General features: G+C 44.4%; 1 protein-coding gene across 1 annotated transcript in view; it reads left to right on the forward strand.

Annotated features, from left to right (window-relative positions):
- The window catches only part of ARMC3 (armadillo repeat containing 3), a 102104-nt gene that overhangs the window by 17985 nt on the left and 61271 nt on the right, over window positions 1-22848 (forward strand). Inside the window, exons 2-5 of the mRNA XM_065398468.1 lie at window positions 7148-7265; window positions 12280-12405; window positions 20982-21050; window positions 21377-21552. Coding sequence (XP_065254540.1) covers window positions 7148-7265; window positions 12280-12405; window positions 20982-21050; window positions 21377-21552 — 489 coding nt within the window. The remainder of the gene's footprint in view (window positions 1-7147; window positions 7266-12279; window positions 12406-20981; window positions 21051-21376; window positions 21553-22848) is intronic.

Consider the following 22848-nt stretch of genomic DNA (forward strand, 5'->3'; position numbering starts at 1 on the left):
CCTATGCGCTTTGGTTGCAACCTACATCCGGTCCTATGCCCAGACCAATTCCCCCCATGCAAAACAGCTCAGTCTCCTTCATTCAAGATTCATCCAAAATTCAAGAAAAATATTGATAAGTTGGAGGGGGTTTCGAGAAGAATCATGAGAATGATTAAAGGATTAGAAAACATGCCCTATAGTGATAGATTCAAGGAGCTGAGTTTATTTAGCATAACAAAGAGAAGGTTATGGGGTGACTTGATTACAGATTGTAAGAGCCTAAATGGGAAACAAATATTTAATAATGGTTTCTTCAGTCTAGCAGACAAAGGTATAACATGATCCATGGCTGGAAGTTCAAGCTAGATAAATTCAGACTGGAAATAAAGTGTACATTTTTGAAATAGTGAGAGTAATTAACCATTGGAACAATTTACCAAGGGTTGTGGTAGATTCTCCATCACTGGCCATTTTTAAATCAGGACTGAATTTTTTGAAATAAATATTTATTTATGGGTCAGACTCGATGAGCACAATTCTCCCTTCTGGCCTCAGAATCTATAATTCTATATCTACCACTTCATCACCATAGCTAAATATTTGGGCCAAATTCATCCCTTTTATAGGCAGGCACAACTCTGGAAGTCAATGGAGTTTCTCCAGCTTTCACCAGGGCTGAAAGTGGCCCTCCCTCTTCACTAGGTGGCTCATAGAATGTTAACTGTAAATCACCCTTCCGTTCAAAGCCTAATGCCATTGCAAGGTCTGCAACTGCCTATGACAATTTCAAGAAGCCATTCTGAAGTTTCAGGAAAAAGTGAGGTTATGGTTTATTCCCGTATTGTTTATATCTTTACCTTCTAGCCTAACCAAATGTTTATAGAAGCACACAACCTAAAGCTACAGAGAAATCACTCAAGGCTATGTCTAATGCAGCTGCACAGGGGTGTGGGAAGGGAGTAAGAATTCCCCCCTTATGTAGCCTGCATCAGGGAAGCCCAAATCACAGCCACAGCTTCTGAGGGAGCGCAGAGGCTGTGGCTCAGATGCATCCTCCAGGCACAGCTGGGTGGAAAGGGACAAGGAGTATTGTTTTAGATTTTTATTTATTTCCTTTCAAGTTAAAATAAAAAGTGCTCAGACAGACTTTTCGCACCTGCCCAATTATTTAAAATTACAAAACCAAAATCCAAGAAAAATCAGTTCAGAGCTATGGCTTTGCCCCCCACCCTCACATGCGTTGGCCAGCAGAGCTAGCTATGCACTTGGGGAAGTATGATGGCTGTGTCCCATGAAGAAGTGTGACAGATGATTTCCTCCCTCTCTCCAAGCTCCTCACTGCCCCTTGCTAAGGGCTGTTTGCTAAAAGCCCCAACTAGTCTTCAGATAGCAGAATATTTTGGAGGGTGGTGTACATACATCTGTTATTGGTTATCAGCTCAATTTGTCATATCTGCTTAGTATAGATGTAGTGTAATAATAATAATGCATACATTTTTCACAGTGAGAGTAATTTACCGTTCGAACAATTTACCAAGGGTTGGGGTGGATTCTCCATCACTTACAATTTTTAAATCAAGATTGGATGTTTTCCTAAAAGATCTGCTGTAGGAATTATTTTGGGGTAGTTCTATGTCCTGTGTTATACAGGAGATCAGACTAGATAATCACAATGGTCCCTTCTGGCCTTAGGATCGATCAATAGTTTACATTTACAGTATATAGAGCCTTTTACCCTAAAGGGTCCCAAACCTTTACAAGCTGAAATATAAATGTAGAAGTTAGGGTGACCAGATGTCCCAATTTTATAGGGACAGTCCCAATATTTGGGGCTTTTTCTTATATAGGCACCTATTGCCACCCCCCCCCCCCACTCCCTGCCCTGATTTTTCACTTACTATCTAGTCACCTTAGTAGAAGTAGAAATGAGGGATATGACATTAATCTGTTAAATCTCCACTGCATCAAAGGGCCCTGATCCAGCAATTGGAAAGGGGTGGGGTGGGACAGGATTGTCTGACTCTCAGAATGGTTATATCCTGTGTGTACCATATAGCTCTTCTCTATAGGGTTTTCCTATGTCCCAGCACACAGAGATTTTTTTGGTTGGGACAGGGGAAGAGTGAAGGTGTGGCAAGAGATACTCAACTGTCCAGTGGCCATTTGTCAGGCAGGTAGAGTGAACCAACTGCATGGGCTGTTGCAGCTGTGAGGCTGTTGTAGAGGCCATGGAGTGGCTGTATTGCTGTTCTACAGCCTAGGGAAAAGATTCCTATATAGATCCCCAGCACACTGACCTGCCATTTGGGCTGCACACTGGGGTCAGAATTTGGATCACTATGCTCATACCTCATAGAGCTGTTGTGAGGATTAATTAATTGCACTACTTCCCATGCCTGCTGCTGATCACAGCACGAACTATGTGGGGGTTGCTGGGCCATATTGTTAAGCCAGCTGACCACGCTGCTTGATGGTCATGAGCACAGATACGTGCCTTTGCCAAGCAATCCCCCCCTAGCATTCAAGGGAGTTCTAGGGGGCCATTCCTGCAAACTCTTACTCATGTGAGTTGCCCCATTGAAGCCAATGGAATTAATGACATGGTAAGGACTAGTTCTGTGAGGAGGAGTTTGCAGGATTGGGTCCTAGGAGCATATTTTGCCTTACTTCTGCACATGTACACTGAGGAGAGGGGACAAAAAGCTTCCTGTGCCCTCATCTGCCGTCTTTTAGCACATCCTGCAGTTCAGGACAAGATCTGAGTGATCTACCTGGTCCTAAGTGATATCCTTGGCTGATGAGCTATGTATATACATTTCGGTGACCTCAGTATTCAGGATTATTTAGCAACATGGATATATTAGTAGTATAAAAAGGCATGAAAGAGTAGTATAGCAACACAAATAGTAAATGGTTTAAGGTGTGTAATTATATGGTATACATACTGTGGCGGGTTGGATCACTGAAACCCCCTTGGGGCAGCCAACTGAGGTGCCAAGACTACTTCTGCACCTGCTTTCCCTGCCAGCCTGGGACTCCAGCACCCTGTCTTGTTGAGCCGGACACGTCAGGCTTCTCCAGCACAGACCCAGGGTCTGAACCATGTGCCCCAAAACTCCAGACTTAACTGAAAGCAACTTAAGAAGTGTTCCTGTCTTTAACACTCAGATACCCAACTCCCAATGGGGTCCAAACCCCAAATAAATCCGTTTGACCCTGTATACAGGGTAAACTCATAAATTGTTCGCCCTCTATAACACTGATAGAGAGATATGCACAGCTGTTTGCCCCCCCCCCCAGGTATTAATACATACTCTGGGTTAATTAGTAAGTAAAAAGTGATTTTATTAAATACAGAAAATAGGATTTAAGTGGTTTCAAGTAGTAACAGACAGAATAAAGTGAATTACCAAGCAAAATAAAATAGAACATGCAACTCTATGTCTAATACAAAAAGAACAGGAGTACTTGTGGCACCTTAGAGACTAACAAATTTATTTGAGCATAAGCTTTCGTGGGCTACAGCCTACTTCAGCAAACTGAATACAGATAAAACCTCACCCTCAGAGGTGTTCCAGTAAGCTTCCTTTTACAGACTAGCCTCCTTCTAGTCTGGGTCCAGCAATCACTCACACCCCTTGTAGTTACTGTCCTTTGTTCCAGTTTCTCTGAGGTATCCTTGGGGATGGAGCTAGCTGAAGACAAAATGGAGGGGGTTTTACAAGCAGCAGCCATTGTTTACATGCTACCCTGAACGTCAGGTAGACTTCTTATGTGGATTGGAGCCTTCCAAGATTCATTGTCCTTTAAGTGTTTCTTGATTGGGCTCTTTATTTGCACATTCCTTTCTCAAGAAGCTGACCAAATGCTTTACTAAGGCTACTTAGAAATCAAGCAAGTACACAGCCAATATTCATAACTTTGAATACAACAATGACACATGCATACAAATAGGATGAATATATTCAGTAGATCATAACCTTTACGTAGATATGTTACATGGCATACGTAGCATACAACATATTCCAGTTATATCATATATACATTCATAAGCATATTTCCATGAAGCCTTATGGGGTGCAACGTCACACACAACGTCACAAATATATTTAATAGTATACTAATACTAACACAATATATAACATGTATATTAGATATGCAATTATTTGTGTTTTAAATGCTTTACTTTACTAAATTTTAAATAAAAATACATTTGAGGATTAGAAAATCTTCCTGACTTTAGCAGTCTGCCATATATTAGTCCCTTTAACACATATGCTCTGACACAGTCATTGAATGTGATATGATTGGGACAGAAGACTGTTTTCCCAAAGTCACAGAAAATGTCTTTTAAAGCCAAAAAAAGCTTATTTTTTGTTCGTGGTTGAATTTTAAAGTCTTCAGAAATGCTTCAGTCTAAATAAAGAACAAAAGGCCTTTTAAGAAATTGCCCTTTCTCAAGCTATGTCAGTTTCAAAGAGTCTATTAAGAGGGTCAGAGCAGCTGGATTTGATGGAAGGTTTCTTTCTGTATGAGAGAGGTCAGAAATGGAAATGAACACTTGTACCTCTTCCAGCTGTCTGAATAGAGATTGTGTCAGGGTAATGCTCCAACTAGCATAAGAACATGGAGAGCAGGTGTTTAACAAGGGATCTTGGGAGAAGATAGCACAGGAAGGATCATTCTATTTTTAAAAAACTACCGCAATGTAGCAGTGTAGCAGAATGCGCACCAGGGCAAAATCCTATTCCCCATGCAACATGTGAGTACAAGGGCTCCTTACAAGGGTGTGCTCTTCAGAGAATTCTCCCCACATGCTGCTCAGTGGCTGCTATTGCAGCATCAGAGTTGCAGAAACCTCTCTGAAAATTTTCACCTCTTCTGCATGTTGAAATCACATAGTTACTGCTGACTTCAGGACTTTCTGGATATACAAGGAAGTGTGAAGATTTCCCCAGAGTTATCACATATGATGTAGGCCTGGTCTCATTTAAGTCAATGACTTCAGTGGCGTGTCAGTTGACTTCAGTGGAGCCAGGATTTCACCCATTTTATCAGATGGGTATTTGCAAAACACACTGTGACTGTTATTGCAACCGCATGTAATATCTTTGGGGATCATATTGTTCTAAGGTTATGTATCACTGTGGGCCAGAGATTGTATACAATTCTAGAGGGGAGAGTTATCACAGCTCTTGTAGGAGTCAAAAACAGCGGGGAGTGATTAAGGTGAATCACTCAGGTTGTAAACATCTCCAGGGAGGTACTCCCTCCCCAAAGAGGCTTGCATGGACTGGTTCAAACACGGTTTTCCAGAGACCAACAGACAAAGGGCTTTTGATATAAAAAGACCAGGTTTGAACTTACTCAGGACCTTCTTTTTGATCCAGCAAATGGATAGGGTTGGAAAGACTGTGGCCTAGAAGAGCCCAATAAATCTGATGGGTGACTCCTGGTATGTTTAGTGTGTTTAAATCTGATTATTGTTTTTATTATATTTTCGATGTAATCCTTTTACCTTAAGAATAAGTGTGCTTGCTTAGAAAGAGCTTTGTGGCAACTTGTAACTGCTGGCAATATACTGTTCATAGTCCTTGGAGAGAAAGCAAAGCACAGGTGCTGCTGGCCTTTAGGCAGAATGGCTTACTGCCCAGAGATCTGAGACCTGGCTGGGTGAGATATAGGTGCAGGAGGTGTGGGGATATAGGTGCAGCTACCCTGAAACTGTGATACTCACTCACTCGCTCTGCTCAGCTCTGAAGGAGGTTAGTGGTTTTTGATTTGACAACAATCTAGGATCTCTGCTTTTGAAACTATTGCTGGTAAGTAATTTAATAAAACTTTGCATGTGTCATCTGTATAAGTTGTTTCACCGAATTTATAATTTTATGTTAAATCAGCAATTTTAAAGGTGAGTTTTGCCGTCGTATCTTTCAGCAGAAACTCAAGCTGTTATTAGGAAAGATGAAAAAAAATAATGTCCTTGAATCCTATTGAAAACCCATTTTAACATATCTAACCCCAGGGCCGGCTCCAGGCACCAGCCCTCCAAGCATGTGCTTGGGGCGGCACCTGGAGGGGGACGGCGCTCACCCGGGGAGAGCGGGGCCGCGGCCGGGCTTGCTGCCCTCCCCGGCGCTCCGGCCGGTCGGGGAGAGCGGGGCTGCGGCCGGGCTCGCCGCCCTCCCCCCGGCGCTCCGGCCTGCTGGGAAGAACGGGGCCGCCCTCCTCCGGCGCTCTGGCCGGTCGGGGAGAGCGGGGCCCCGGCCGGGCTTTCCGCCCTCCTCCCGGCGCTCCGGCCGGTCGGGGAGAGTGGAGCCCCGGCCGGGCTCGCTGCCCTCCTCCCGGCGCTCCGGCCGGTCGGGGAGAGCGGGGCTGCGGCCGGGCTCGCCGCCCTCCCCCCGGCGCTCCGGCCTGCCGGGAAGAACGGGGCCGCCCTCCCCCGGCGCTCCGGCCGGTCGGGGAGAGTGGAGCCCCGGCCGGGCTCGCCGCCGTCCTCCCGGTGCTCCGGCCGGTCGGGGAGAGCAGAGCCGCGGCGGGCTCGCCGCCCTCCTCCCGGCGCTCCGGCCGGTCGGGGAGAGCGGGGCCGCGGCCGGGCTCGCCACCCTCCCCCCGGAGCTCCGGCCAGCTGGGAAGAGCAGGGCCGCCCTCCCCCGGCGCTCTGGCTGGCCGGGGAGAGCGGGGCCGCGGCCGGGCTCGCCGCCCTCCCCCCCGGCGCTCCGGCCGGCCGGGAAGAGCGGGGCCGCCCTCCCCCGGCGCTCTGGCCGGCTAGGGAGAGCGGGGCCGTGGCCGGGCTCGCTGCCCTCCCCTCGGCTGGCCGGGAAGAGCGGGGCAGCCCTCCCCCGGCGCTCTGGCCGGCTGGGGAGAGCGGGGCCGCGGCCGGGCTCGCCGCACTTCTCCCAGCGCTCCGGCTGGTCGTGGAGAGCTGGGCCGCGGCCGGGCTCGCCGCCCTCCCCTGCTGTGCTCCCCGCCGGTGGGGTGGGGGCGGCGGGAGGCTTTTTTGCCTGGGGCGGCAAAAAAGCCAGAGCCGGCCCTGTCTAACCCGCCTATAAATCTCAGACTGAATCAAAGTCTGATTTAAAAATATATATATATAGTGGGCTGATGCATTGAACAGTAAGGCTTAGTACGACTCAGAAAATTCTCTTCTCTTTTGTGTTTGTAGTTTGACCCTTTATCGATTGAAAGCAAAAAAGCAGCAACAGTGGTGCTAATGCTTAATTCTCCAGAAGAGGAAGTTTTGGCTAAAGCATGTGATGCTATATATAAATTTGCATCAAAAGGTTTGTCTTTTCATGATCAGTCTCTCTCCACATTTCCTAAGTTTCCTAGACTAGTTGTCTGGCATTTTTATGGTTTCCATACTCTAACTATCCTGCTCGACAGTAAATGCTCCTATTGGAATTTTGTAAAATATTTCTCATGTATTATTTACAGTTATAAGGAAGTCCTGTGTTCTGCATGAAGTTAATTTTTTGCATCTTTTAATAATAAAACTTACCTTGAATGTAGGATAGTCTAAATCTGTTTTATCTTGAGCATGAGATTGTGGCATCTTTCATATTACAATTTGCTATACCGGTACATAATTTAAATTGGAGAAATAGTTATTTCAAGCTTTTGGTGTCTCTGGGGATTTGTTTGTTTACTTGTTTTTGTATTTTGCATTTAATCCTCTTTTCTTTTCTTTTCTTTTCTTTTCTTTTCTTTTTCAAGAACAGTACTTCCATAGTAGAAGATCCTCATGGGAACAACCAGCCTCAATCATTGCTACATGTTTGGGAATCAAACAAGTGTCTAGTATTTCAAATCCCCTAAATTTTCTTGTTAAATTATATATAATCAAGGCACAATGTGTGTGGCACATCAAACATAAATCGGGGCAGGGCCATGTTTTTGTTCTGGGTTTTTACAGAACCTAAAAATGGCCTAACAAAATGAGGTCCTGGTTTTTGACTGGGGCTCCTAGGTCTTATGGTAACAACAATAATAATAATTAATAAAGGAACCCACAGTTATGTGGCCCTGCCTTTCCCAAATTCTCTCCTACTCACTCCACTCCACCCAGTCTAGTCTAATTAGTGTACTGTGGTGGCATCTTTGGTTTAATTTATTTTTATATGATATTCCATCTATTTTATGTTGCCCTAAATTGTAAGGTTTCTGTGTGCTGCAGATTTTTGTATTGACAGAAATTGATGATATTGTTAAAGTTGTTAGAGAAAACCTGAAACTTTTGACTGCTGGCTAGGGAGCATTTGGGGTTTCTGGAATCCTGGAAGGTATGCAGTCTGGGCTTGGTAAACAATATTCAGTTGAGGCTTTAGGTTCTGAGGAGGAGATGCAGCAATATTTTGGGTAGGGTAGAGATTACTGTAAATTTGAGGAGAGAGGGTTGAATTCCTTGTTCCCCACCCCAACAGCCCTTGACAGCTATCCCTTTGCTCACCGCATCACTGTATCTGCCATCATGTCCAAAAATGACAAACATATTAGTTTGTTGTTTCTGCTAAATTAATAACCTGTTAAATAGTTAATGTGAATGTTCTGCTGACCCCACAGCGGGCTAGAGTGTACTTTTGCAATCAGCCCTGAATAAGGTGTATCTACACTGCAGTTGGAGATGTCATTGCGGTTCAGGTAGGCATATTTGTGCGAGCTTTAATCTAGCCAGCACAGCTAAAAATAGCAGTGAAGATGCAGCATAGGCTGTACAAGCCCACCCAGAAACCTAGGTACATGCTCACTTTTCTAGCCCACATCATGATCCATGCCATTGCATTTGCACTATTTTTAGCCGCACTAGCTAGATTAAAGCTAGTGCACGTATGCTTACCTGAGCTGCAGTCAGACCCCCGATTGCAGCGGAGACATATTCTAGGTAGTGGGACTTGTCTTCACTGCAAAGTTAACTCGGGTAATAACTTGGGTCCAATCCACACACAAAAAATGCTTCACTGGTGCCATTAATTTGAGTTGGCTAGTCCAAGAGGGAGTATAGGCTAAAATCTGAGTGAGCGCAACTCATCAGCTCCTAACATGACAACTCTGCAGTATGGACACAGGCTAGCTCCACAAGTGCTGCTAGTCCTCCAGTGCCTTCCCATAGTCCCGTCCCCTCCACCCATGTGCCCTGAAGGGACAGACAAGTTCTTCCACAATTCACTGGGAAATAATTGATGGAGCAACTCAGCTTACTGCAGTGCTAAGAACCACAGGCTGTGCTCCCCAGTAGTCTTAGCACCACACATGAGTGAGTACAGCACCAGTGCAGACACAGCAGCTTGAGTGTTACTTCACCATGTGGCTGCTCTCACTTGAGCTAGGCTAACTTGAGATGAGTAACTTGCGTGCTGACGAGTTACTCCTTGAGTGAAGACATACCCCTGGTGTGTAGTGGGGCTGCCCCAAGAACAATTCCTTCTCTGCTCCCACTTGCTTGCAGTAGAGTAAGTTATTTCATGCCTTTTAATGGAGCAGCTGTCTCCTCATTGTGTGCCTGGTCAGCTACTCTCACCAGCACATAATAAGGACAGAGCACTCTCCCCTCCCTCCCTGCCCATCTCCTCTAAGTGGGGATGGTTGGATAAGCAGTTCCTACACTGTCCCCTGTGGCCAGAAGCATAATCTGAGCAGGGCTATGGAGAGGAGAAAGGGCGGGCTTTACTCCCCTTTCTCTTCTGTGCAGCCAACTAAGGGCTGTGACAGTCTACCTCAGAGCTATTGTTTTAGTCTGTCTGCAGACGCAGGCAAACGCCAATACATCTGTTTCCATTTGATTCACATTTGACAACCATTTTTAAATGAAGGTTTGAATTCTCAGTTTCAATTATGAAGCAATTAATGTGGTTATTTATTTGTATTATACCAGGGGCCTGCATATTGTACAAGAATATGACTCCCCAGGCTACGTTTGCCTTCTCTGCAGCTAACATTTCCAGGGTCATGTTCCTTGATGGTGCCCACTCCCATCTCAGACGCTTTGATACTTTTATTCTGCCATACAAAACTACCCAATGGCTCATTCCGTTTGTGGCTTCTCCAGAAATGGATTTGTTATGCTTGCCCAACGCTTCCCATTATAAGACTTGGTTTTCAGTTTTTATAACTTTGCCAGACTTTAACCACTTGGGCTGAAATTTTCCATGCTAGATGTCTGTCTCAGGCTGAATCTTATTTTTGCTGGAACTTTCCAAAAGGCATTTCCAAGATATATTGTTTTGACTAATTAACAAATTGGTTGTACAGTTTTTTGGTGAAGTTGTCGCACCTCCCTGCTTTGGAATAAGGATTGAAATTTGACTGAGGGAAGTGAGGTTGCCCTAACGTCAGGAATGTGGCTTTGCTATTTCTAGGGTTACCATATTTCAGCAAGCAAAAAAGAGGACGGGAGGAGCCCCGCCCCAGTCCTGCCCTAGCCCCGCCCCGTTCTGCCCTAGCCCCGCCCCTGCCCCTTCCACTCCCTCCCACTTCCCGCCCCCCTCAGAACCCCCAACCCTCCCCCTGCTCCTTGTCCCCTGACTGCCCCCTCCTGGGACCCCTGCCCCTAACTGCCCCCCAGGACTCCACCCCCTACCTAAGCCTCCCTGTTCCTTGTCCCCTAACTGCCCCCTCCTGAGACCCCCCCACCCTAACTGCCCCCCCCCCCCAGGATCCTACCCCCTACCTGTACCCTGACTGCCCAAAACCTTATCCACCCCCCCCGCCCCCCCCGAACGCCCGACCCCCCCCGTCTCTTGACTGCTCCCTCCAGAACCTCCCTGCCCCTTCTCCGACCCCCTGGCCCCCTTACTCTGCCGCTCAGACCAGCGTGCCGGGGAGGAGGAGCAGGGGGAGGAGCTCCAGACTGCCGGTGCGAACGGCCGGCTGGTGATCTGCGAATGCAGGGAGGGAGGGAGTGCTCTCAGCTGCAGGGGAGAGGAGGGGGAAGTGGAGGAGGGGCTCTCTCTGGCTGTCGGAGCCCCATGTAAGTGGCACCATCCGTCCGGCTGCCCTGTCAGCAGCGCGTGCTCTGCAGGGGGGGGGGGGGGAGTCCGGACATTTACAAATTCCCCCCGGACGCTATTTTTAACTCTAAAAGCCGGACATGTCCGAGGGAATCCGGACGAATGGTAACCCTAGCTATTTCTATGAACAATCACCCAAATTGGACAAGATATGAATGAGCCTTTGAAAAACCTCAGTTTGCACATGCCCAGTAGAGATATTATACAACTTGGCTGCTGAATTGTAAAATGATTCTCTGTATTGAGCAAGCCCATCCATGCATGGCTCTTCTGTGTGATTGGACTGTGCATGTTCCATCCCCCCAGAGTGACTGAGTATATTGCCTCTGGAGGCTGCAGGGACTGAGCAGTACTCTCCATACAATTGCTATCAGCAGATGGGGTCACGGCAATCCCTGCTGTGCAGAGGATGTCATTTTGCTCCACACCGCATGACCTTGCACGTACGGTGCGTGCAAGGTCATGATGCATGGAGGATATCATTTTGCTCTACAAAATGTTGTCCTCTGCACAGTGTGACTTCGTATGTATGGAGTGTGTGTGGTCAAACTGTGCAGAGAATGTCAGTTTGCTCTTCAAAATGGTGTCCTCCATGCTGTCTGGGGTTCCTGCAGGAAAAACTTCATTAAAATGGGGTCATGCCAGCAAAACTTTGGGAACCCCTGGGTTAGTGACATGGATCTTGCTTTTTCCTTGCTCTTTTGTTAGGTTGGTGTTGGTGGTATCCCTCCAGCCTAGTGGGCCTTGGATCAACACCTCATTGATATGCATAGGGCAGTGCACAACTTTCAGAGCTGCTGTTTCAGGCTCTCTGAAGACAAGCAGTTACACTTCGTTCACGTTTTCAAACTTTTCTTCACAATCATATGGGCTAGAAACTTACTTTATATTTTCATGAGGAGTCTGAGGTGATCATATGACTCCAAGAGCTGGGGTCTTAGACCCGAGCCTTTAGTGCCTATGCTTTAATCCAGCCCTGGATATGACATCACATCTATGTGAACCACACATTTTTTTATTTACATGTGGTGTATTATGTTTAATACTGCAGTGTTTAGGGCTATAATTCCATCCAAGAATTTTAATGACAGTGTTATGTTAGACTGCTTTATTTTAGATCATTTTGGTACTATTTGAAATCTATTCTGTAATCCAATAAAGAGATTGATATTAATAATACCTTATATTAATATGTATGTATATTGCATTAGTATTAATTGCTTTTTGTTGCATTCTGGTCTAAGGTATTTTCAATAATTCATATAGGAATTTAAACCTAATTACTGTTTAGGTGATGAAAACAAAGTGACACTTCTTAGTCTTGGAGCTGTGGAGCCTTTATTTAAACTAGTCTCACATGAAGACCCACTTGTGCGCAGAAATGCCATCATGGTATTTGGAATCATGGCTTCTAATAGTAAGAGTCTTCAGTTTTTAATTTTTGTCATTAAATTGTATTTTGTAGGAATACCGTTGATGCAGATATAGGTGGCGTGAAAGGAAACTTTGATACAAATTAAAACATCCTACTAACGTTTGTTTCTTTGCTAATAAGAAAAATACTTACACTAAAAAAAAAAAAAAAAAAAGCCACGAAGGGCCAAATTTATCTCTGGTGTAACTCAATTGTCTGTGATATAGTTAGACCAGAAATGCATTTCACCCCAAACAACTTAATACTGATGTGATAATTAGGTCTACATTCCAATGGCTAGCTACTGGAATTCTAGCATGTCTAGAAAGGCTTGATAACTTCCCTTTTATAGAAAGTAGAGGAAAAACAATTAGCTACTGCTTACCATCCCCAGCAAAAGCTATGGTTAAATAAGTTATCTAAGAAAATGAAGAAGATATAAGTAAATAGTATTTTTACAATCCCTTATAAGTTTCCACCCTGCTAGTATCACAGACGATGTCACTTTTTTGTAAGTAACCTGACCAACTTTGTTTCCTGTCATGCCCTATTTAAATCTTTTCACTGTCTGTCCTCTGCCTTCCATACCAAGTTCTAGCTTCTGCTTCTGACCTTCAAGGCACTGCACAGCTCCCCACCTGCTTACATTTCTGCTCTGGTTTCTTCCTACTCTTCCTCTTGGCCCTTTTGCTCCATTCCAAGCCTCTTTCTCACTGACTCCCATTGTAAGCTATTCCCCTTTTCATCATCATGCCTTCTTCCATACTGCACCAACAATTGCCTCAAGGCTGGGTCTGAAGGATCTGCCCCTGTAAACATCTAGGTCCTTTCCCTTTATGTAGGTTCACCTCTAACTGTTTCTCCTCCAGTACAAACATGAACACTGTGACATGCTGATAGGCTGCAACACAGCATCATAATATTATGGTATCGACTGTCTCAAAGAGTAAGTGTCTCAAGCCAGTTCCTGAATCTGTGTCTCCTGTTGGCTGTGTTTATGCTAAGCAAATGGGCAACAATAATAATGTCTTTTAAAAGTCTCTCTCAAAATGTCTTTGTCATAGTTTTTACAGAACCCATAAAAATTACATTTTTTGAGAATCAGATATGAAATTTGCTATGTGTGCTGTGTCATCAGGAAATTAGAAAATGATTACTTTGAAAAACAAATTCTTCAAAGATTATTTTAGGGCAATAAAAAAAATCCTTAATCCTTGCCAAACAACAAAATGTTGTTTATTCCAAAGGTTAGGTTTGGGTGTTTGCTGCCTAAATCTTTGCAATAACTAGTAAGTTGAATAACTTGTCAGAAGCAAGTATTCTTTGATCAGTGTGCCTGTGGATGCTCCACATTAAGTATGCATGTACCCCTCCACCTTTGGTTGGAGATTTTTGATAGCAGTGCCTGATTGGCCCACTCATGTACCCTACACATCCTCTTGCCCTGTACTGAGGTTGTATAGAACTCCTGAGGGAATTCTGCGCCAAAAAAAAAATCTGCGCACAATATTTTAAAATTCTACATATTTTATTTGTCACTAATAAATGTGGAGGCTCCAGCATGGCAGTGGGGAACACAGGCCACTGGCTGCATGGAGGTGGGAGATCACGCTGCAGCCCTCCTTGGAATATGGAATTGGCGGTGAGGCTGCATCCAATCCTGACACAGCACAAGGGCCAGACACAGCGCAAGGGCCAAGCCTGCCCCAGAAACACCCGAGTGCCCTGCCCCACCACACCAGGTGCACCAAAATAGCAAGTGAGAGGGACAGAATCTCACATGCACACCCAGCTCTGGCCCCTGATCCAGGTGTGGGGCAAGCAGGCTCAGCTCAGCAGGATCCAAGTGTGGAGGGGCTTGGTGTGGGGGGATCCAGGTGTGGGGTGAGAGGGTTCTGTATGGGACACTCTGGCTGCAGGCAGCCAGTGGGGGGAGGGTCTTGGTGAATGGGGGAGGGGCTCAGCGGGGGTCTGGATGCAAGGGGGGTGGGGCTTGGCAGGGTGGGGATTAGGCGTGTGGAGGGGTGAGGCTCAGCGCTGGGGCTTAGGTATGGGAGGTCCGGATGCATGGGGGTTGGGTGGACAGAGGAGCAGCTCCTCGTACAGTTACCCCGCCCTCGGTGGCTGAGGAGCGATGGGGACAGTAAGCAGGGGGGTATGCAGAGCTTCCTGCAGCTGGGGGAGGTTTCTGGAGGTAGGTCTGACCTGGCCCTGGACATTTCTTGCAGGGGAAGTGGAGCTGAGCCTGGCGCAGGGTAGGAGACACCGGCTGGAGCATCTCCAGGCCCACTTCCCTCCCCTCCCACCCCCAGCAGTGATTTATCTCTCCACTGGCTGCTCTGGGTGCCCAAAATGACATGCCCACACTGCTGGGGAGGAGTGTGTGACTGCTGTTGCGGCTTCCCTTTGCTTCCCCATCAGAAAGTCATTTTTCTGCAGGGAAGCAAGGATGCCTGCGGGGGACATGAATTCTGCGTGTGAGCGTAGTATAGGGCTGCATGGATTAACTGCCCTCTATTCCTTCTCCACTGCCTTCGGCCAGAGATGGAGTCTAGCATGTGTCAATTTACTGTGCACCTCTTCCATCCTGTATTAGTGTTTTAGCTTCTATAATTAGTCCTTGTAGTAGCAGGTTTAGTACCTTATAGTTGTAGGAACATTTGATCTCCCTTGTTCTTTTCTTCAAAAAATGTGTTTTTTCTTTTTCCCCTATGGAGGGGCTTGAACAAATTTTCTCCTTTCAGGGATATCAGGCTCCCCAGACTTTTGAAAGGTGCCTCTCTTGTCAAGAAGCAATTCCTTTTAGTGACAGGCACTCCCAATGCATTCGTTGTTTGGAAGACTCTCACATTCCCAGCAAGTGTAAGATCTGCTCTTCTTTTAAAGGAAGATCCCAGAAGAACAGGGAAATAAAATATAGGCTGTTAATGATGGAGCAAGCCTGGAGGCCGGCTGCTGAACAAGGAGCAGAGAACCCCCCTGTACAGGGATCCTCCACTTCTGTCAGTTCCTGTCATCAAGATCATGGTCACCGAGAGCTTCCAAGGGGAAGAAGGCATCAAACCCGCAGTCTCCAATACTCTTTATGAGAGAGGTGCCTATAACTGTGACACTGAGAGCTTCCCACTCAAAGTATAAGGAAGGGAGAAGAGGAGCAGAACAGAGTTCCTCATCAAAGAAGATCCGGTCACTGGAAACCTCAGACCCCCAGAGGAGTGCTAGTGAGGCTCTGAGTACTTCAGGTATGGTGAAGGATTCTAAGAATTCAACTAAGTTCCATTCCTCAGTATTGAAGGGCTCAGTACCAAAGATTGTTACTACCAAGAGACTGGCTTCAATGGAATCCTCAACCCCCTTGGTACAGATGTCAGTGCCTCGCACAACAGCTTCTGCAACATCATTGGGGTTCGTATTGAGTTCTGTTGTGCTGCCAGTACTGCAGGAATTCCTGTACCTGAAAGACCTCCTTGCAATCTCTGGACATCTCTCGGTAGCAAGGTTGATTGGGTCATGGCCTGATCATGTTTCCATGAGATCTACCTCTTCTTCATCTCCCACTACCCATGAGGAGAGGATGTCACCAGAGATAAAATATAAGGAGGAGCATTCTGACTCAGATTCTGAACTTTCTGTTCAAGGCTCTCCGATTTATTCCGGGAGATGTTATTCTCTGTTACAGATGTAACAAAGGCAGGACACCAGACCCCTGCCTTCCAACATTTGGGATGACCAGTGTTGGATACCTCCCCCCATGCCTTATGGTCTTCCTTATTTGCCTTACTGGGATCCCCTTACAATTTTGAGGGACCTAAACTCAGTTTCACAGGGAACACAGAAGACTTTTTCCCTGGTACCATCCATCCCTCCTCCCCACTCTGAGCCCGGGAATACCTTTGAGGAGCAAGAGGGAAGGGCAGACAAGGAGGTTGCCCCCTATCATCACCAGATGAGGCAGTAATGCCACCACCACCATCATTAGCTGCTGAGACAATCTCAGGACCTGATGAAGTGGGTTGCTGACACCTTGCAAATTCCCCTGGAAGAAGTCCTGAATTCCCATCACAAGCTTCTGAACATATCACACACCTCTATCTCAGCATGGGTGGTATGCCAATTAATGAAGCACTCCTTGAGCCAGCCAGGTTCATCTGGCAAATTACAGCAATGCCTCCCCCCCATCAAGAGGGCTGATAAAAAAAAAATTATGTCTCGGCCAGAGATTGAGTTTTTATTTTCTTATCCAGCACCAAATTCTTTAGTCATGAATCCAGTCAATGAAAGGGGAAGGCAACATACCCCAAAACCTACCCCTTATGATAAGGACCAGAAATGTTCAGTTCAGGATAGCTAACCACCAGGCGCTGATGTCAAAATATGTCTACCTGAACTACAGAAGCTTAATACTTCTATTGACCATTTACCACAGGAACATCAAGAACAGTTCAGAGCCATAATAAAGGAGGGTCAGCTTAGCAAAAACTTCACTGAAGTCCTCACTCAATGTGGCAGATACTGCAGCCAGGTCTATTTCCACCTCCGTAGCAATGGTGTGAGCTTCCTGGCTTCAGTTGTCTGAGTTTCCACAGGAGGTTCAATCGAGCATGGAAGATTTATCTTTCGATGGCCATAAGCTTTTTGCAGACTTCACGAATGACTCTTACCCTAAAGGATTCTAGAGCAGTTTGCAAATGAGAGGACATTTAGCAGGTCTCAGTTAGCACAAATATCTTGCCCTGCTCAATTTTTTGCCTTCTGTAGGCCACCGATACCACTGGTAAGAAGTTGAGGTTTTCAAAGAAAAAGCCTAGAACTACCTTTACTGCTTCATGCCAACCTTCAACATTGTCCAAACACCAGTTTAGATGGTTTGGTTGAGAGTCCAAACCACCCAAAGACCAGGTTTTTCTCAGCTGCATGACACAACCCCCTTCCTCAATTTGGACACCTCCTCTGTCCTTTTCAGGAAGCATGAGGGACTATAACATCAGACAAATGGGTATTGGAGGCCATTACTTTGGGTTATACTATCCAAATTACCTCCATCCTGCCCTTCCAACCCCCATCCCTCTTCAGGGACCTCTCTCACTATCAATTGATGAAACAGAAGATCTCATTGCTTCTAGGAGCCATAGAACCAGTCCCACCTCAATACAGAGGAAAAGGATTCTATTCAAGAAATTTTCTGATACCCAAGAATAATGGGGGTTGGAGGCCATTATTAGATGTCAGACAATTGAACAAGCATGTTGACATCTGAAATTCAGGATGGCATCCCTAACAGCTATAATTCCCTCCCTGGAATTAGGGAACTGGTTTGCGATCCTTGATCTCAAAGATGCCTATTTTCAAATAGGGTTTCACCCCTCTCACAAAAGATTTCTTCATTTCACATTCAATCACAATCATTACCAGTATGATGTCCTACCCTTCGGCTTGTCATCTGCCCCAGGAGCTTTCTTAAAAATCATGGCGGTCATACCATTTTGTTTAGGAATAACTGTTTTTCCCTACCTCGACAACTGGCTCCTCAAGGGTCAATCATATCAGGAGGTTTGGTCAGCAGCTCAAACAACAACTTCACTATTCCAAAGTCTAGGTCTGCATATAAATCTTGAGAAATCAATATTGACCCCCTACACAACAATTGTTTTTGGAATGTTTCCAGATTCAGTAACAGGCAGAGCTTATCTCCCTCTTGATAGGTTCTTTGCTTTGAAGGACCTTATCCAAAAAGTGCAACTCAGCCCTCAAGTTCCAGCAAGGACATGTCTGCAACTACTGGGACGCATGGCAACTTGAGTTTTTGTGACACAAAACACCAGGTTGCATCTTTCATGTCTCCAGGGGTGGCTCAGGATAGTTTATGTACCCAACAAACACAGCTTGAACAAGAAGGTGTCTGTATCCAGCCAGGTCCTACAGTCATTCACCGGGTGGATGAATCCTTCCAAGGTCTATGCAGTAATCCTGTTCAACCGGAATCCCCCAACAGTCATAATAACATTGGACACTTCCCTCTTGGAATGGGGAACACATTTGGGTCCTCACACAGACCAAGGCAAATGGTCACAACAGGAACAGTGCTTGCACATCAATCTGTTGAAGTTAAGAGTGATCAGAAATGCTTGCCTCCACTTTCTTCCCCTATTCAAAAACAAGTCCATCAAGATCATGAAGACAACATAGCATGCATGTATTATATGAATCACCAAGATAGAGTACCTGTTAGTCGTTAAGGTGCCACCAGACTCCTTGTTGTTTTTTCAGAATAGAGTACGTTTTCCCCCTCACTCTGCACCAAAGCAGTAAAGCTTTGGAACTGGTGCACAGCCAATCAGATAGTCATCTTGGCTTCTTACTTCCCGGGTATACAAAACAGCATGGTGGACAACCTCAGCAGACATTTCTCCTTAAATTACAAATGGGAGTTGGAATTTCGAGTCCTCAACAAAATATTCCTAGCTTGGGGATTTCCAGAAGTCAACCTTTTTGCCATAGTAGCCAAAACAAAGTGCAGGAAATTCTGTTCCAATGGGGTACCAATCTCTAGGAGAGGCTTTCCTCATTACATGGACAAAACATCTTTTTATGCATATCCTCCAACTCCATTGCTCTTAAAGGTCCTTTCAGACAGGACCAAGCCAAAGTCATTTTGATTGCACTAACTTGGCCAAGATAAGTTTGGTTTCTTTACCTCATCAAACTAACCACTTGCTTTCTGTGACAGCTCCCGATCAAACTGCAACTGTTGTCTCAAGATGTGTGTCAGATGCTTCACCCCAATCTGAATGTTCTGAAACTGCAAGATTGGTTCCTCAGTGGTTCTTGGGACTCGAAGCCACCTGTTCATCAAAGGACAAAATGTACTTTTAAATAGCAGAAAGGAATCTACAAGACATCATACGAGAAATGGAGAAGATATAATCTTTGTGTAACCAGCACCATCTTTCTCCTGTCCAGACGTCTCTTTCCTGAGTCTTGGATTACCTGTTGGAATTGAAAAATTCAAGCCATTCTGTGAGTTCTGTCAAGGTTTAGCGGTGACAGCAGCTTTCCATGTGCCAGTAGAAGGTTTCTCAGTATTTGCTCCTCTGACCACAGTGAGATTCCTAAAAGGATTTATCAACCTTTTTCCACAGATTAGAGTCCCTACACCATTTTGGAATCTAAACCTGGTTCTTAATCGTCTCACGAAACAGTCCTTTGAGCCACTAGCTACATGCTCGCTGATACATCTGCCTATGAAGATGGGCTTTTTCATGACTGTTACTTCTGCTGAAAGGATTGGGGTGATGAGGGGCTCTAATGGCAGATCCTACTTATACATTGTTCTCTAAGAAGAAGGTATCTTTATGATCCCAGCTACAGTTTTTACCTAAAGTGTCTTCTGAATTTCATATCAACCAAACTATTCACCTTCCAGGTTTTTTTTCTAAGCCTCATCAGTCTGCACATTAGTCTGCCTTTCATATATTAGATGTTAAGAGGGCATTAGCCTTTTACTTGGACAGAACTATGACATTCAGCAAGACCCCTAAACCGTGTTTCTATTGCAGATAGGTGCTCCCCAAGACCTACCACTCAGAGGCTTTCTAAATGGATCTATGGATGCATTATTGCCTGTTTTGGTTTCGCTGAGATTACACTTCCCCCAAGAGTGACTGCTGACTCTACTAGATCAGTCTACATCTCTAGCCCTACTCAAAGATGTTATGGTTGCTGAAATCTGCAGATCTGAAACATGGTCCTCGGTTCACATGTTTTCTGACCACTATGCTTGAGTTCACGCTGCAAGATCATATGCAGTAGGTAACACAGTTCTTTCTTCAGACTGTGTTCCGAAACGCCTACCTTCTTAAAGGGTTACTGATAATGAGTCACCTAAAGTGGAACACCCACAGGGACACAGATCTTGAAGAACTTGAGTTACTGCACCAGGTGAGTAACCTCTCCTTTTCCTGCGTCTTTTGATGGAATATTTAATGAATTTTGGGGCTGCGTCTGTAAATCAAAACAACAAAGAATGTTGTCTTCTTTAAAAATGGTATGCACTTTGATACTTGCAAGGCTCTGTCTGTCATATGTTCACTCTGCCCATTACCATCTCACTAGGATCCAAGTTATATATCTCTCCCAGCTATAGCGATATTTATACTACAGCCACTACAGTGGCACAGCTATGACACTGTAGCTGTGCTGCTGTAGTATCATAGTGTAGATGCTTCCCATATCGAATAAGGGTTTTTTCAGTGATGTAGTTAATCTACCTCTCTAAGAGACGGTAGCTAAGTTGGCAGAAGAAGTCTTCTGTTGACCTAGTTCCAGCTATACCAGGGGTTAGCATGACCTGACTATGGCGCTCAGGGCAAAAAAATTTCACAGTCCTGAGCAACATAGCTAGGACAATCTAATTTTTAAGTGTAGAGAAGGCGTAAGTCAGTTTCTCAGGATCAGGGAGTAGCATTAAGCAACCTCATTGAGTTTTCACCTTGCTTTTCATTCTGTGCATCAGCTGTATTTCTACATTATTTCCATCTAACCACACAAAAATCTTCATATTTATTTTTCTGTCATTGTAGATGACGTCAGAAAATTATTAAGAGAGCTAGATGTCACAAATTCAGTCATAGCTCGGCTGGCGCCAGAAGGTAACCTGCAGTGCTCCTTTGTGTAAAAATACTGTCAAAAGTAATTTACTTTCACTGTCTGATCAGGCAATTTAATAAAAAGCTTTCTTGTAAGTTATGATTTGTCATAACACATTAGATAAGTGATTGACCTAACGCTTTTATAGCCACAATTCAGTAATTTACTGAGTATTATGATATGTTATGTAGATTGAACAGCATGTTTATAGCAAAGTAAGGTAAGGTTAACAGCTAATGTTTATTGACTTTCAAATAATGTTTTAACCCAATGGATGAATGAGCATATATTCCATTGAACAAAACCTAATTTTATTTTCACCCTGTAGAAGATATAGTTGTCCATGAGTTTGCCAGTCTTTGCCTAGCACATATGGCAGTTGAATATACCAGTAAAGTGCAAATATTTGAGCAAGGTGGACTAGAACCACTTATCAGATTGCTAAGTAGCCCTGATCCTGACGTTAAGAAGAACTCTGTTGAATGCATCTATCACCTCGTACAGGTAATTACAGAGACAGATAAGCATTTGTATTTTTATTTCTTTTCTAGAGATTAATCACTTTAAAATATCTGGTTCTATTCCTGTAATATCTAGAATTTATCAATTTATTAAAAAATCACTTAATCTCAAAGGGCCTGAGTCTCATCTCAGTTTCAGCTATAGTTTTACTTTACTATAGCTCTTTTGACTTCAGCTCAGTTACTCTTGATTTACACCAGTGTGAGCAAGATCAAAATCAGACCCAAAAATGTTTGTTGAAATAAAAATCTTGCTTTTTCATTTGGCAAGTCTTTATCCCCATACTAAGGGTTACAGAAATGTCTGTCTATCCAAAACTGCACAAATAGGGTGATTAAAATTGCATCTTGCCTTATTCTTGCAAACAAATCCACAGCAATGATTTTGAACTTATTCCTAAATATAGGTGAAAACTGTTGGCAGTTTTTTTTCCATATGGGAGGCAGGTATTGTAATTGACTACTTTCACAATCAGCACTAATGTCACCCATATGTTGCTTAGCAAAAGAATGGTACAGTTGTATAGTAGTTCTTTTCAGAGGCTAGGCAAATCAATTCAGTAATGAATTAAATTCATGGTTCTCTTTTTTGGGGCATCAGAACAAGTCTTTTTTCTGAATCATGTTTTGCTGTTTCTCCTCTCTTGCTATCTTGCTGACTTCGTTGCAGGGTGTATCTGGATAATTGCACCAGGTGCTTGCTTAAATTGATAAGGAAAATTACACACTGCACAGGTGCAATATGCTATTATAAACAGATTGTAACTACTTTATTCCTTTACCATTTTAATATGGTGTAGTATACATTCTTCACTGAGCAATTTAGATATAGATTAGATATAGATGCAAAGGTTGAAATATTAAACAAAACCAGTTTTTTAGTTATTGAAGCCTAAGAGAGGAAACCAGACAAGTGCTTCAAAGTGTGAAAAAGTCTCTTTTTTGTCAGTATGATAACTTGAAATGCTCAGACTAAATTTCACCAAACTTTTCCAAAAAATCCATATATGGACTGAGATAAGCATCAATATTTTCAGCCTCCTCAACCATAACTAGACATTATAATTAATACTTTAGTAATGCAAAATTCTTTGGACTGTTTTGAATATTGTTTTGTGGAATACTTATTTCAATTTCCATTTTAGCCCAAATGGAAAGAGACCTTCAGAATTAAAAGTTGCAAAATATTAGCTCATTAATATATGTTTGAAATCAGAGTTTCTTTGTTCTTTATGTAAAGCCAACAGTTGTGCTATCAATTATACTTACTCCGTTTGGT

The sequence above is a fragment of the Emys orbicularis genome, chromosome 2 (assembly GCF_028017835.1).
Source record: "Emys orbicularis isolate rEmyOrb1 chromosome 2, rEmyOrb1.hap1, whole genome shotgun sequence".
NCBI lineage: Eukaryota > Metazoa > Chordata > Testudines > Emydidae > Emys > Emys orbicularis.